The 16,492-nt window shown below is 39.2% G+C and overlaps 2 protein-coding genes across 2 annotated transcripts; one reads left to right on the top strand and one right to left on the bottom strand.

The window, feature by feature from the left end:
* Nucleotides 1-7,386: 7,386 nt before the first annotated feature.
* On the bottom strand, nt 7,387-14,756 carry LOC114355748 (replication factor C subunit 4). Its single transcript, XM_028308752.1, has 6 exons — nt 14,501-14,756; nt 14,141-14,416; nt 13,423-13,641; nt 12,804-12,963; nt 9,598-9,680; nt 7,387-7,720 (listed from the first exon to the last, which is right to left on the bottom strand). The coding sequence occupies exons 1-6, from the start codon at nt 14,608-14,610 to the stop codon at nt 7,513-7,515; spliced, it is 1,056 nt and encodes a 351-aa protein (XP_028164553.1). The 5' UTR covers nt 14,611-14,756; the 3' UTR covers nt 7,387-7,512.
* A 147-nt stretch (nt 14,757-14,903) lies between these two features.
* On the top strand, nt 14,904-16,441 carry LOC114355747 (ribonuclease H2 subunit B). Its single transcript, XM_028308751.1, has 5 exons — nt 14,904-15,137; nt 15,217-15,426; nt 15,509-15,633; nt 15,702-15,876; nt 16,069-16,441. The coding sequence occupies exons 1-5, from the start codon at nt 15,032-15,034 to the stop codon at nt 16,383-16,385; spliced, it is 933 nt and encodes a 310-aa protein (XP_028164552.1). The 5' UTR covers nt 14,904-15,031; the 3' UTR covers nt 16,386-16,441.
* The last annotated feature ends 51 nt before the right edge of the window (nt 16,442-16,492 follow it).

The raw sequence follows: 16,492 nt of genomic DNA, 5'->3' as shown, positions 1-16,492 counted from the left end.
AACTACATTAGAACTATTTATACAAGCTTAACTTTTATCTTAGGCCGACTTAAGGATTAACATTTTGCATATTGAAATTAAATAGGTGAAGCTACTTGTTCGTAGCACAAAGAAATTATTTCGTAGCTATTTCACGAAACCTGAAAGAGCTCATTAAATAATATTCTACTTCAAATTTGACGATATACTCGTAATATACATTTTTCAAGATATTTTAAATCAAATTAATGAAAATATTGTGTATTTTTCTTTACGGAGAAACTTAAAAAATCTTCCATTAGTTTCTATACTAGAAATGTTTACTATTGTCGTTTTGTAAGAGTTATTTTATTGCCTGCCTAATTACTTATTAGATAAAAGCACTCTTATGTTGACAACTGTAGACTTTTACTCATAAGGTACCTATTGTAAGTTGCTATTGCCGCTGAGAATCCTCTGCACTTACCTTTCGACCTTTTGTCCATTGTAGGTACTTTAGCTTGTCATAAAAGCACTCAGCAGTCTGAAAAAGATACTTACCTTAAGCGTGGTGCTCACTGATTTTAGTACCTTAGGGTGCATTACAAATGATTGACAGAAGCCAGCAGACTGAGGTATTGACCTCGAGCGTTTCACATATAAATCTTGTTCGGTAACAAATTACAGACAGCGTTATCTGCGCCGGCGGCTGTTACTGCTATTACGGCTAATTGGCGACAATCAGCCGCTACTGCTTTGTACAGGAATTTTCTAGACAGTTCGTTGGGATCTTTGTTTCGTCCGTGAACTCTGGGAATCGTATTGTTTTTGGATTTACTGTGTTTTGAGATTGGGGAGCGGCATTTCGAGTTATCAAGCCGGATTCCAAATGTTGAAGCTGAGTAATGCGGAATTCCCGTTTAATCTACAGTCAATTGTTTCATGATAAAACTTACTAAAACCAAAATACAGTTTTTATTTGATTTATTTTTAAAACTTTTAAATTATTATTTGGCCTTTATTGCTGTATGTTAACTTAATTGTTTACTTTCCGAGACCATTCTAAACCATTAGACACGTTTCATGATGTGATGGTAGGTCTAGGTATAATAAAGTTTTTAAACCTAGTGAAAGGCGTCGTTTTTGTGCAATTTTCCACGGTTCCATGCCAGTAAACTTCATTATGTCTCAAGTCTCAACCCCTACCTACCTACAAGAAGGCGTAACTACACCAATCTCACGACCGATCAACCGTCTCGGCCGTTGAAGTCGGCAAAACAGACTTTATACGTGTGAATACGCTTTACTACGTGCGAAGGCACGACTGTTAATTCGCGCCAAAAAAAGAAACTTACCTACCTACCTTAGGTCGCTCGGTTTCCTCGACCCTCGGTTCGCACGCCCTGCACGCGGAAACGGCGCGTTCCAGCAAAAACTGGACGCCTAACAATGCCCGCTCTTCACAAGAATACGCTGCATCGTTGTTCATTTGTCACCTTTTTATCGCCGCGTTGCTATGCCCACACGATGTACGTGTTCAAAATATGCATGTACTCAACACAATACACGCCAACAAACATGATCTTTCGATATTACAATTGCCATGTCGGACACGTTCTATGAAGGCATATTGTAACTGTTATAAACGTGTTCCACTCGAGTTTGGGTTTCATAAGAGCTTAAGGTCACAGGTAACACCTAAATCAGCGGAAATGTTAACACTGTTAAGTCAGCTATCTATCGTATATTGCAAATAAATTTAAGGAAAGTCTGAACAAAGTTTTCAGTGACATCATGTTTCGGGAATATCACTGCGACAAATTCTGTAGCGTTTTCCTGGTAATTTACATAATCTCATGCTTCATTCATTTGTGTAATAGGAAAATAACAACAAACCCGAATAATAACAAGGAAAGTGTTACAAAATTACCGGTTAAAATTAGGATGATTTAATGTTCATGACCCATCCCACCAGGTCTATGCTCAACATAACAGGAATGTGTGTGGCTTCACGGTGAAGGATTTCATCGTAGCGTGGTTTATTACACTATAAATTTTGAAATTAAACGCTAATTAATTCTAAGATAAACACACGTCTTATACAAAGTAACAGTGGCAAATTGTATGGTAATAATAACAATTGAAATTACAATATTGTATTAAGCTGAAGTCCCTACGAGGGGTAATATCCAACACCCGAAGTATTCGGTTCGAAAGAGAGAGCGCTAAAGGCAAAGGCAAGCATATTATTATTTTAGTAAATAGCGTTTTTTTTTCTTTTTACCTGGGAACGGATACCTGCCCCACTAAACCCACTGCGCGGAACACTATTAAATAGCTCCGCGAGCCATAAAAAACAAGGTGAAATAACAAAATCATCGCTTGATGGACAGAATAGAAATGCGCCGGGGGATATTTTCTATTCGTATGCCGTATAACAAATTACCACGGTAATTGACCGTTTGGATCTACAAGAAAGAGACGGGGCGTTTTGGGTCTGTGTAGCGTCTTCTTTGAGCATTAGAAAAGGACCTTTTGTTCGAATTCAAATTTGAAATTTAACGGCCGCAAGAATTCGATGTCGGTTATGCATTCCTGTCTACTGATCTTCAAACCGATTTCACGAGTGAATGTGGTGATTAAGCCGGATAACCATCGCTGCAGCGATCAATTTATTTGTGTGGGCGTTTTGCTCCATTAATTTCATTTCATAACAGCCATAGCATCTATTTATCTCTAGTTTTTATTTCGACGCTGTTTTTAAAATTGCTTGAATCGCGTTTAAAAATATTATTATCAAGTTCGTGAAACATCTTTTCTTCGTTAATAACATTTTGTTGCCTTTTTACAGCCAGATTAGAAAGCCCGACTTTTCTGTTCGACGCTTTTTTCTCTATTTTGTTGGTCGGTGAGCCAATCAAAATTGCATTATGCAATGCTTATAGATAGATTTAGCTGAATTTATTTAAAACTGAATCGACTATTTTGTTGTTATTCTATAGCAAATGACTTGTGTTTACTAAAGACATGATTACGCGGGGAAATCCAGCGTGAGGAAGTCATAGTTCTTTTTCTTCCTTGTAGAGCTTGTTTCGCTTCTATTTTGGGTGCTAGAATAATACAATTTAAGATAGGAAAGGTTAAAGTTAGCAATTAATATTTTTTTTCATTTTCATCTCCAAGAAATTGTGTTTTTATTGTTCATCTCAAGAGATCTTATGCATTTTCTAAATTGCAACATTAAACAATCTATATATATAAAAGAAAGTCGTGTTAGTTACTTCGCTTATAACTCAAGAACGGCTGAACCGATTTAGCTGAAAATTGTCAGGGAGGTAGTTTAGAGCCAGGAGAAGGACATAGGATACTTTTTATCCCGTTATTTATTGCCATTAAGGCGGAACAAAGTTCGCCGGGTCAGCTATATTCGATAAGTATTTTTTTGTTGTGCAACACTATTATATCCGTTGCGCAAGTAATTAATAATCAAAGGAATCATAGAATGATTTTCATGTAAAGTTCATTGTCAATTTCAACGGTGAAAAAAAATCTTAGACCCTTGCCCTTTGTCAAAATGCACGTGGATCGGATTACGCGCCAAAATTGATATTTTTTTCATAATACCTACATTTTTTGTTTTCTTCTACTCAAAATTTATAATAATTTAAATGCTTTACATATTTCAAGTGCCAGAAGCAGTATTTTGCTAAAACTACTAACAGAAAATACTAAAAGAACATAAAATTTTAGCATGCAGTAACTATTCAAGCGATCTTCTCAAGCCCTACCTGTGCTCGGACCTACAAGGACAAACTTCTTAATTAACACGGTGATGCAAAAACATGAACGCACGATGGCGGATGTATATTAGCGGGGGTAAGGAACGGGGGGAAAGGTTGTCGGCCCCAGCCTGTGACGTCACCGCACTGACCACTTCGGGACCGCCACAATGGCCTTTCTCAGAAGGAGCAGATGCGCCTGCGCCGCTATCTACCGCGCCCTCCGCTCGCCCGCGCACTCCCCGCACGTGACTTTAGGGATTGGCGCGATAAACTTAACAACCATAAATTCCTCGTCTATTTCCAAACCGTGACTTAACAACGTAAAAACTTCCATTCTTCGCCCTCGGATGCTCGAAAAACTACAACAAAAACTCACTCTGAATAGCCAATAGCTAAGCAGCGCGAAGTGTATCTTAACGACATTTTTGGGCGGCCCGGCGCGGCAGGTAAGCGGCGTACCTGCCCGTCGTACCGCGCCCGGTCGCGCGTCTGTCCCACGCTGCTCCGGCGACGAACCACGCAACTTCCATGGATGAGTGTGGATCTAGTCATGATGTACAAAAACATGCACTAAACCTCCACTCATCGAAAGAAATTGACTTTCCGCCGGCCGCAGCTCGCCGACATCCCACGACGCACTGCACGCACTTTCGTCCGTCACGTTGTAGCACCGACCGTACGAGCACGTTGCCGTGTTTTATAAACGCGGTGTGGAACGCGGGCGCGCGAGTCGCGAGACGCGCGCGGTGTGGCCGCTCGCAACGAAATAAACGGTCGAGATTTCAAATCTGGAATCTAGACGCTGCGCGTGCGGCGGGCGGGAGGGGCGTTGGCCAATGGCGGCGCAGCGCGCGCAAACCGTGACGTGGTGGGGACGCGCGCTCGCCGCCCGATATTATCTTTTCTATAAGAACGTTATTTTCTTTCTTTCCTACTCGCCCGTCCGTTCAACCGACAGCGGAAGTGAAATGAACGCGCGCGTAAACTGCAGACCCGCTGGTACTAGCGTACCTGACGCCGAATGAAATGCACAATGCGTTCATGTTATTGTACAGATTTATTTCGTGTAATCTTAACATCTAGAACATTGCTAGGCAATTCTTAAGTTAATTACATCGAACTTGCTTAATTTTATTAACAGACTCAAGAGTACATGCAAATATAAAACTTAACGGCATGATAACATCAATTAACTTATCAAGAATAGATTGCGTCTATTGATTGCTAATACAGTTTTTTAAACCATGAATATTCAATCAGCTAAGAATAGGTATATTCCATGATTGTGAAAAACTACGGTAAATTAATGTTAACATGAAAAGCAATCACAATACACACTAAGATTTCTAAGAAATATTAAAATAACAGGAAAACATTATCAACACACCTCTATAGCCTTAAGCACTTGCAAGTATTTCCGCTAAATTATCTGTTTTTTAGTTTAAAAATAATTTTAAATTCCTTAACTATTGTATGAAATATGTGATCACGCACAAGGTTAGATCCAATAACAAAAAATAAATGATTGATGTGACTAGGGTTTCTGCTCGAGCTTTCTCGAACTCGAGAAAACTCGAGAAATTTGGCTTCATTCGAGACGAGAAAAAAATTACCGGAGCTCGAGAATTCTCGAGTTTCGATTTTGAAGCTTTAATATTCTTGAAAGCCTATTTTCTTAGACAAAATTAAGATTTTAATTATTTAATAGGTTAATGTTGCGTTTAGACTGGCCTAGTCTTTCCTTTTTTTAACTAATTTGATTTGCAAGTAATGATCTTAACCGAAACTAATAATGATCACCTACGAGTATGCTATATTTTATTATGTTTGTATAACTGACTGATTTAAAGACTGAAAATTTTTTGTTAACTATCTGTTAGTTTAGGTACTCGTAAATACGTTTATTCAAGTCGTTATCTTTAAGTTTAAAAATTTATTTAAATGTTTTATTTTGTTTGTAAATGCAGGTTTATTATCGTAATTTTTCAATTAATTTGGACTTGTGTTCTTTGGAAAACAAGTGATTCAATTGGAGCTCCAGATATTTATGGTTATTAATCCTTAAAGTACACGCGACTTTATGACTTTTGTTCCTTTAGTTAATTACTAAGTTATAATTATCCTACTAATATTATAAATGCGAAAGTTTGTGTGGATGTCTGGATGTTTGTTACTCTTTCACGCAAAAACTACTGAACGGATTTTGTTGAAACTTTACAGTATCATTAATTATAACCCAGACACATTATTATAACATTAATAAAAACCCGTGTTTTTATTAAATTTCAACCGATTTCAACAGTTTTAATTAAAAGACTCGAGACCCGAGAAAACTCGAGACTTTGGCCTCGAGAATTCCCGAAACTCGAGAAAAAAAATAAGTCGAGAAATCAGAAACCCTAGATGTGATGTTTATTCAATAATAAAATAATACATAAAACTATTGACTTATTAGTAATTTATCAGTAGCTACATTCAAAAATTAAAAAGATACCAATAAAGGTTGGCATCTCGTACTTAATTTACATCTCCTAATATGGAATGCAATGACGAATATTACGAATTCAAATGCAATTATTGTATTGTAATTAAAATTACAAGGCACGTATATCGTAATTTGGCACATCCTTAAACATATTTGGGAACATTCTTCTATAGAGCTAGGTAGTTAAAAATGCAACACGTTAACGAATGCATAAAATAATAAGTGAATGTTACAGCCAATAAACTGTTAGCCTGTCCTTTATATGGAATAGACCACCTGGAACCTAGGATGCATATTTATAAACAGCCTAATCTATCATTATTTTGCTTTAACATTAATTTATTGTAAGAAAAATATACCATTCAATGGTTGTTATGTACACTAATATTATAAAGAGGAAATATTTGTTTGTTTGTATTGAATAGGCTCCGAAACTACTGGACCGATTTCAAAAATTCTTTCGTCATTAATGATAAACATAGGCTAGATTATGGATGAAAAACCCATTCTGTTAAAGATTAGGGCTGGTGAAGCTGCGGGCAGAAACTAGTTTGATATAAAATTGTGCACCCTAAAAGACGTTTGTGACTTCAGCAACGCCATCTATATTTTTCAACACTATTTAAATCTGTTAAAAAACATGTGTGTCAACACTTAATTTTTCATCGAATTGACTCTCTCAAGGTTTACAAAAGTATGTAAGTAAGGTAAAATTAACCATTTAATCCATCGAGGGTCGTTATTCTCCATGATAAAAGTATCCCGAAAAAAAAGACACATTATTTTATCTCACAGCATTAATTCTATCAAATTGACTCTCAACAGATTTACAAACTAAAGTTTAACCCCATACTAACAAAAGTTACATATAGTATGCACCAACTTACCTTGACCTTAACTGTAACAATAACCGGTGTTTTTTGTTTGGAGTTTGACAGATTTTTGACGTTTGTTAAAGTTAAAATAAGATGATGCATCTCAGCTTTAGTATAGAAATGTCATTACAATGTTCAGCATGCGTGTAACTTTTTTTACTAAGGCCCAGACAAGACGGTGAAACGCAACTGCAACGAAACTGCAATTGCTAGTTACTTTTAAGTTGCACTAAGTTTCTGCCATAGCGTCCGTTAAGAGACCACACATGACGCGACCAGTTTGAAAGTTTCAGTTTCATTCATCAAAATCATCACAAAGTTGCAGTTTCGTTGCAGTAGCGTTTCACCGTCTGTTCTGGGCCTAAGGGGTAAACTTATATCAAAATAGGGTAAAAATATACCGTTCAACCCATCAAGGGTCGTTATTCGCCATGATAATCGTGCATCCCAAATCCGTAAGCTGCATGACCTCGGCGCCTCCATCCAACAGCCGATGGGCACAGATTGCTAGCTTCTCACTGATGGCGCACTTCTGCTTGTTGGTCAGCTGGCCGGCTGTCACTACGGTGGCACTGAGTTGCTCCAGCAGTTGAGATGCCGAGTACGCTTCCATTAGGAAACTGGAACGGATGGAGACTATTAAATGTGACATTGGCGAAATCATGGTTCTCAAAACCAAGTCGTTGCCAAAATAAAAGAAGAAGACTATTAAACGGGACATCTTTGCTAATAAAAGTATAAAGGGTTCGCCAGATATGACGCCTGAAGTCGCGCTATAGCGCCGAATTGTGTTGGTAGAAACTGGAACGGAAATCATGGTTCTCAAAACCAAGTCGTTGCCAAAATAAAAGAAGAAGACTATTAAACGGGACATCTTTGCTAATAAAAGTATAAAGGGTTCGCCAGATATGACGCCTGAAGTCGCGCTATAGCGCCGAATTGTGTTGGTAGAAACTGGAACGGAAATCATGGTTCTCAAAACCAAGTCGTTGCCAAAATAAAAGAAGAAGACTATTAAATGGGATATCTTTGCTAATAAAAGTATAAAGGGATAACGCCGAAGATATGGCGCCTTACGTCGCGCTATAGCGCGTTCGCCAAATACAACTATGCCCATGTATAGCGCGAGCTATAGCGCCGAATTGTGTTGGTAGAATGCGGATAGTTTTATGACAAACACAGTGCTGGCGCTAGCAGTATACAACGCACTGAACGCTACAACGCGGTGATGGGTGCGCGTTCTGTTTAGCAAATTCTTAAGAGAATAACTTGATCACACCATAAATCTGTAATTTTAAGACACTTAAAAAAATAAAAAATACTGAAATGGAAATCATTGGGGATGTCGTGTTTTCAGTTATCATGTACATAGTCAGGATCTACATGCGTAGTCCGCATCTCTAACTCGTGGAGCAGCTTAGCGCGACAGTTGTCATTTGTCACACCCGGTGGGCACAGATTGCTAAAGCCTGGTCCGTGAGCACGTAGAATTTTGTACAATGACCCCAAGCTACCCATCCTTATCGCTCGTGCGTAATTATGTTGCTGTCGCACTCGCACACTAACTGCGGGCGCGCGTCGCACAGTCGCGACAGCAATATAATTACGCGCGAGCGATAAGGATGGGTAACTTGGGGTCATTGGACAAAATTCTACGTGCTCACGGACTAGGCTTTAGCTTCTCGCTGATGGCGCACTTCTGCTTGTTGGTCAGCTGGCCGGCTGTGACTACGGTCGCGCTGAGCTGCTCCAGCAGTTGAGATGCCGAGTACGCCTCCATTACGAAACTGGAATGAATGGAGACTATTAAATGTGACATTGGCGAAATCATGGTTCTCAAAACCAAGTCGTTGCCAAAATAAAAGAGGAAGACTATTAAATGGGACATCTTTGCTAATAAAAGTATAAAGGGATAACGCCGAAGATATGACGCCTTACGTCGCGCTATAGCGCCGAATTGTGTTGGTAGAATGCGGATAGTTTTATGACAAACACAGTGCTGGCGCTAGCAGTATGCAACGCACTAAACGCCTCCATTAGGAAACTGGAATGGATGGAGACTATTAAATCGGATATCTTTGATAAAAAAAAGTATAAAGGGTTCGCCAGATACGGGTGCCTAGCGCGCTTGAGCGTTAGCCTGACGTCGGGATATAGCGCCGTTGGTGTCTTAAGTGTTAAAAAAGTTATACTGAAATGGAGGTCAATAGCTCTATGTAAAAATTTTGTAAAACTCGATTTTTAGTAGCAAATTAGTCACGAGTGCGCGAACCAGTAACGCTAGGCTAATGTTAAACTTCCTTTGCCATAAAATGGAGAAGCGTTTTGACTGCTCACAGTATATCTGAAGGAGAGACGCTCCCGGCAAATTTCTATCTCGTAGCAGAAAGTACTACTAGAGACAAGAAAAATAGACCGGGGTTACTTAACATAGAACATGGGAAAAGGTAAATATTCCAATGTGATCCCACATCATAAATTAAACATAAATACTTACTTTTCTACAAACTTTTCCAGTTCTGCGTAGTTCTTGACATTCATGTATTCCTGGACCATTTTGTCTGGAACAAGTCCAGTCACCTGTGAAAAGCAAATATACATCTTATGTTTAGAACGTGTATCGACTGTCGATTGCAGTTATTTGCAGTTATTGTAAGTGTACGCGCATGGGACCGATTGCAGATATTCGCGTGTCAATCACTTCAAGAATAGTAACATTTTGATTAAAAAATCAAATCAAAATCAAATATTTTAAGACGAAGGGTTGTGAAAACCTATATTGAATATTCAAAAACTTTATAGGACTATGTGCCGGCCGTAGTCTTCTCCAGTATCTTGAAAATGTACAAAAAAAATGTAATGGCCTTCTGAGGACGAAGGCGCGAGCAAAAGCTCATTCACTCTGAGGGCTCACCAAAGCCTGTCTCGCATAAGAGATGTCGCCATTTTTCTCAGTCTTGTACAGTTTCACGTCAGACGCCTGCTTCAAGCTCACGAGCAAAAGCTAGTTTATTATTACAGGTGTAGCGCATAGCTGAGTGAGTGTCTGAGGAATGGGAGCGGCACGGTTGGATGTTAGGCCTCAGCCTCGAGTTTAGCGGGCAGCGGGGCGGGGGAGCGGCNCTCGAAAACAGCGGCGCGGGAGCGGGCAACGAGCGGGCAGCGCACTCCTTCTTTTGCCCACAATAAATCGAGCGTTACGAATAAATTTGAATCGAAATAAATTTGTCGCCGTTGTTCAGACATTTCGTTTGCGAATAAAAACAAATATCTCGACAACACAACCCCGAACACAACACTTCGCCGCTAAAGCGCCGCGCGAGCTGCCCGCTTGTTTCGAGAACGGGTCTGCGTTGCCCGCCCCGCTCCCGCGCCGCCGCCGCTCCCGCCCCGCAGCCCGCTAAACTCAAGGCTGAGGCCTTATTGTAATGTCAAACGTCACCGAGACTTAATGGGGTAGTGTGAGTTTACGTCAAACGCATTCGATGTCGACTGTGCAAAAAAGTGACTTTAAATGTATGACGGATTGTACAGCGCCCCTAGCGGAAACTTTCAAGAACTAACATTTTCATAAGCGTGTCTTGTCCTGGTCTCCGATAAGAGATGTCGTCATTTACCTCGGTCTTGAGCAATCGCCTGCTTCAAGCTGGCGACCAAAAGCTATTTTATAAGATAAGAAGTAAACTATTCTAACCTCAATAAGTCCGTCAGCCGTGATCTTCCCTAGCAGCCGCTGGCAGCACTGCAGCGCCGTGAGCGCGCGCCGCAAGTCACCTTCGCACGTGTCCACTGCTTGGTGTAACACCTCTACGCCTTCCGTGGGCCAAGCCGCGGGCAAAGCTTACTTACTCCGTTGGCTTCAGCGATCTAAAGTGTGTCTTATCCTGGCCTCCGATAAGAGATTTCGTCATTTACCTCGGTCTTGAGCAATCGCCTGCTTCAAGCTGGCGACCAAAAGCTATTTTATAAGGTAAGAAGTAAACTATTAGTCCGTCAGCAGTGATCTTCCCTAGCAGCCGCTGGCAGCACTGCAGCGCTGTGAGCGCGCGCCGCAAGTCACCTTCGCACGTGTCCACTGCTTGATGTAGCACTTCTCTGTCGCCCACCTCTACGCCTTCCATGGGCCAAGCCGTGGGCCAAAGCTTACTTACTCCGATGGCTTCAGCGAATTAAAGTGTGTCTTGTCCTGACTCCAATAAGAGATGTCGCCATTTACCTCGGTCTTGTGCAGTCGCCTGCTTCAAGCTAGCGACGAAAAGCTACTTTATAGGATAGTATAAGATGTAAATTATTCTAACCTATTGAGGTTAGAATAACTTATTGAAGTCACATAACACTTCTCCGTCGCCCACCTCTACGCCTTCCATGGGCCAAGCCGCGGGCCAAAGCTTACTTACTCCAATGACTCCAGTGACCCAAAGAATAACTTGGCCTCCGATAAGAAATATTGCCATCATTTGCCTCGGTCTAGTGTAGCTCCACGCTCAGTCGCCTACTTCTAGCTCGTGTGCAAAAGCTTAATTATACAGTGTGAGTCACGTTAAAGTGTACATATGAAAATAGATGAAACTAGGACCTATTTTTATCGACAAAAAAGAGGTCAAAAAATTTTTGAGATTTTTTTTAAATTTTTTATAGAATTTTTTTTCTTCAAATTACTTATTGTAAAGAAAACGTAATAACTTTTAAACTAAGCTGTATATCCTGATAAAATAAAAACAGTAATAATGCTAAATAACAGGCGATACTAAAAAAATACATAGAATACACAAAAAATGCCAACAAATAATAAAAAATGATACTTTTTGAAAAAAATCTGCTTAAAAATTCGTGCTTTTTTGGTTATTTTATAAATTTCTCCAAAAAATGCCCCTATAACCGGTGGTTTTTATTACTTTGTATTATTTTCTATCGTATTATCTTTGTAAAACCAAAAATCGCATGTCTATATCCCTATCACAACATTTGCTATGATCGTTTGAACAAAGGCCTGCCACAACATTATTCTCCGCTACAGGTAGAGACAATTTTAATTTTAACTAAAATTTTTAATTTACCTCGAAATCTTTTGTTTTTATTTGAAATCTAACTTGTCTTTANGAGACTTCATGGGGTGTAGTGTGAGTTTACGTCAAAGGCATTCGATGTCGACTGTGCAAAAAAGTGACTTTAAATGTATGACGGATTGTACAGCGCCCCTAGCGGAAACTTTCAAGAACTAACATTTTCATAAGCGTGTCTTGTCCTGGTCTCCGATAAGAGATGTCGTCATTTACCTCGGTCTTGAGCAATCGCCTGCTTCAAGCTAGCGACGAAAAGCTATTTTATAAGGTAAGAAGTAAATTATTCTAACCTCAATAAGTCCGTCAGCCGTGATCTTCCCTAGCAGCCGCTGGCAGCACTGCAGCGCCGTGAGCGCGCGTCGTAAGTCACCTTCGCACGTGTCGACTGCTTGGTGTAACACCTCTCCGTCACCCACCTCTATGCCTTCCATAGGCCAAGCCCAAGCCAAAGCTTACTTACTCCGATGGCTTCAGCGATCTAAAGCGTGTCTTGTCTTGTCCGATAAAACATGTCGCCATGTACCTCGGTCTTGTGCAGTCGTTTGCTTTAAGCTCACGACGAAAAGCTACTTTATGTCTATGCTCGCGATGAAAACCTACTTTATAGGGTAAAATGTGAGATATAAACAATTATTCTAACCTCAATAAGTCCGTCAGCCGTGATCTTCCCTAGCAGCCGCTGGCAGCATTGCAGCGCCGTGAGCGCGCGCCGCAAGTCACCTTCGCACGTGTCGACTGCTTGATGTAGTACTTCTCCGTCGCCCACCTCTACGCCTTCCGTCTCGCATATCTCGCGGAGTCTGTGATGGGATAAGGAAGGGATATTAATGATTAAATTTATTTAAATATCTCTAAAAATATTTCTTAAATCTCCTAGCCAATCCAAGCCAAGCATCCTACCTAGTATTTTTATAGAGTGATGACGAAATCGCATCGTCCGTTCACGCTAAGTACACTCCATAAGTTACGTAAAACTTTTTTTTAGAGCTGCCTTTCAAAGCTTTCTAGTTTTGTAGTATTTTTGTAGATATCAGGCATGCTGAGATATCGCTTAAAATGCCCCTTGGAGGGGTCCAATACTAACTAAATAATGGCATTAATAAGAAGCAAATGAAGAAGTTCTAGTCATAGAAACTAGACTCAGTGAACATTAAATCCTACATATGTTCAGCAGTAGTATCCTTCCTTCCTGTAGCTGAAATAATTATAATGAAGAATGTTAAGTCTGTGTGTATAATGTTGCATATTATACAACTCACCTCTTAATAACATTTTCTCTCGCCAGTGGTTTGAAACGGAACTTGGAACACCTACTGGTGATGGGCGGGATGATCCGAGAAACGTAGTTACAAATGAGACAGAAGCGCGTGGTACGTGTCTCACGCTCCATTGTGCGGCGGAGGGCCGCCTGTGCGGCATTTGTCATGGAGTCCGCTTCGTCCAGGATCACCAGCTTGTACGGTGGACAGGGGCGGCCACTGAGAAGATGCAAAAGATGAACACATGTCAAGAAACAAAAATGGAGGTTGAAACAGTCTGTTGATAGTTCATAATATAGATACAGCATAGCCTAAAAAGGCTAGAACAAGTAATATGCAGTGGGTGTCTATTATACTCACATTGTATTGAGAGTATGCATTATTGATTTCTTACAAAGTGAAAACAAAACAAGACTCAAATGGAAATTACTGGATTTATTTCAAAATCAACAAGTTCTATCATCATTAGACTTCAAGTTTACTGCCACAATCAATTTTTTCATAAAATATTACTGTTTGTTACTCTCTTGTCTCTGTATCTCTCTCCTATGAATAGTCAAATTGGAAGTCATAGTGGGCATCCACCCAGCTATATTATAGGGAGATACAGATCCCTTTATAACCAATAACTATTATTTAAATACTCCCTATTCAATATAAAGTATCAATGATCCTCAAAAAGAAAATTATCTATAATATTGAAATAAAAACTACTTACTCTGGTCTCGTACTGCTTACAGTGAGCTGGGCAAAGGCCTTCACTTTGTCCCTGACCACTTGAATACCGCGTTCATCAGATGCATTCAATTCCAATACTCTATCCTTTGTTATGTCTCCAAACAGCTGCCGAGCAGCAGCCAATATAGCACTAGTTTTACCCGTGCCAGGGGGGCCATAGAACAGCAGGTGTGGCAAGTCTCCACCCGATAAACATTCCCGCAAGACTTGCACAACCTCACCTTGGTCAACTATATCATCTATGGTTTTCGGGCGGCTGAAAACATTAAAAAATACTGTCAGTACGTTATCACCAGCTTGTGTAGTTTATGGATATAGTAGCAGTAACAATATTATTTACTATTTCTCCACCCATGGTGCTGGTGGCTTCTTCTTAGACGATGTTTTGACGCCGGATGAAGATGGTTTATCGGCAGCGGAAATTTTACCAGTTTTAAGAAAAGCCTGCATATTGCTTGCAACTATAGGCTTAGATTATTAATATGTACAGCCACAAAACCTACAAAGTAATCGATTTAATTAGTAAAAGCAAATTCAATTCCGAAAAAATTTAAGCGCGGTTCTTCTTTTGACTGTCAAAATCAGATGTGATGACAGCTGTCATAAATTTAGGGAAGTGATTACTTACCGGTTAACCACTGGTACACTACCGGCGCCAAATACATTTATTGCACCGGTTGGCGCCGGTAAAGCAAGCAAAGCATAAAGTGGAATCGTCGATCGGTAAAATAAATAGGTTGGCATATAGTGTCAATGTCAGATGTCAAGGAGGAAAATAAAAGCGGCGGGAACGTAAACAAGAGTGCAGTTTATTAATTTTTAATGGATAATCATTTTTTTAATTATTTTAGAAATTGATTACACAAACAACATGACTACTAGGTCTCAAAGAAAATCTAAGACTTCATTAGACAACAAACAGAACTTACCAGCAGTATCAAAACGTGTTGAAAACTCATGGGTTCTTCTGCTCAAAGGTAAACCCCCTAACACGCTAAGCTTTATTATAATGCATCACAGCACAGTGTATTTACGATAATTATGGTATTGTTTCAGAATCATTGTTTGATAATGACAATTTTAGTGTAATAACACTACCACATCCTGCGACTGGGAATCCTGCCAAATACTGCTTGGATAATGTAAACAATAAGATTTATGAGGCAGTAACTTTCAGTGAACCCCATAGATCATGGTTTATCAATGAAACAGTAAAATCTGATGGAAGTATTATGTTGGTGACTCCGATAAATCCAGCTTTTATAGGTTAGAAACAGTTTCATATAAACATTTTATTGGATAAAAAAGTTGTTTTGAAATATTTGTTTATGAATTGTTATTGTTACAGTTTTACCGCGATTAAAAGAACATTGCAGTAATAGGGCAATGCCTTTGGAAGACTTGCTCTCTGAAAAAGGATATGATAAAATACTTGACTATGTGGGCACACTAGACAACATAGGTGATTTAAAAGTAGGTACAATCACTTACAATTCAAGTTTTAATACTTTATGTTATATTAATGTTGCTCACTCTTGCAGGGCTCACCTGATTTAAAAGCATATAAATATAATGAGGAAAAAACCTTAAAATGGCTTCAAGATAGAGTCAAGAAGCTAGCGCAAGTTTTAAGACAAAAAAATATTCATGTGACATCAGGAGCTGCCTCTGCAACATTTGTGTCCAGTAACTTAAGTAATGATACTGTGGATGAAGGTTTGTAAATTTAAATCAGTAAAAATTAGATACTACTACTTAATTGTATGTTTTAAATAACAACTATATGATAGAATCTAAGTAATTTTTGGAGCATTGTCTATTTATTGCAAAACATCAGGAAGAAAATTAATTTCGGGTTTTTCAGAAGAAAAATATCATTTCAATCTAACAAATGCATTTATTTTTCAGAATTTTATTTGAAATATGCATGTGGTATCATTTCGGAATACCTCCCTGATGAACTAGCTGAGTTGTTGGAGAAACAATTTGATTTTAAACCAGACCTAATTGAATCGATTGGGAAAAAAAGAAAATCTGAAGTGGAACTTAACGGGACTAACAAGAAAATAAAAAATGAAGTGACTGATGTTATGGAAAACTTAACAAGTCCTAATCAAAGCTTCAGCGAAGTCAAAAAAGAAAAACCTATGTCAGCCAAGGAAAAAGCTAGACAGAAAGCTGCTAGTGGGACCAAAACGATATCCTCGTTTTTCACGAAAAAGTAATAATTTTGAAGATTTATTTTGTAAATTAAATGAAATATAAAAAATACATAAATAAATTAGTTTTTAATTTATTTACAACGATGGTGTTATTTGCACCTGCTCTAAAG

The sequence above is a fragment of the Ostrinia furnacalis genome, unplaced genomic scaffold (genome assembly GCF_004193835.3).
Source record: "Ostrinia furnacalis isolate ACB-3 unplaced genomic scaffold, ASM419383v2 OfSCF2491, whole genome shotgun sequence".
Classification (NCBI taxonomy): Eukaryota; Metazoa; Arthropoda; class Insecta; order Lepidoptera; family Crambidae; genus Ostrinia; species Ostrinia furnacalis.
This window is presented reverse-complemented; position numbering and strand designations above follow the sequence as displayed.

Bases quoted from the DNA above. Each gene is read 5' to 3' on its own strand.
- LOC114355747 (XM_028308751.1), top strand. From the start codon at position 15,032: ATGACTACTAGGTCTCAAAGAAAATCTAAGACTTCATTAGACAACAAA. The intron at 15,138-15,216 runs GTAAACCCCCTA...GTATTGTTTCAG, and splicing joins ATGGGTTCTTCTGCTCAAAG to AATCATTGTTTGATAATGAC. The intron at 15,634-15,701 runs GTAGGTACAATC...TCACTCTTGCAG, and splicing joins ACAACATAGGTGATTTAAAA to GGCTCACCTGATTTAAAAGC.
- LOC114355748 (XM_028308752.1), bottom strand. From the start codon at position 14,610: ATGCAGGCTTTTCTTAAAACTGGTAAAATTTCCGCTGCCGATAAACCA. The intron at 14,417-14,500 runs GTAAATAATATT...TAATGTTTTCAG, and splicing joins GCACCATGGGTGGAGAAATA to CCGCCCGAAAACCATAGATG. The intron at 9,681-12,803 runs GTTAGAATAATT...TGCTTTTCACAG, and splicing joins CGGCTGACGGACTTATTGAG to GTGACTGGACTTGTTCCAGA.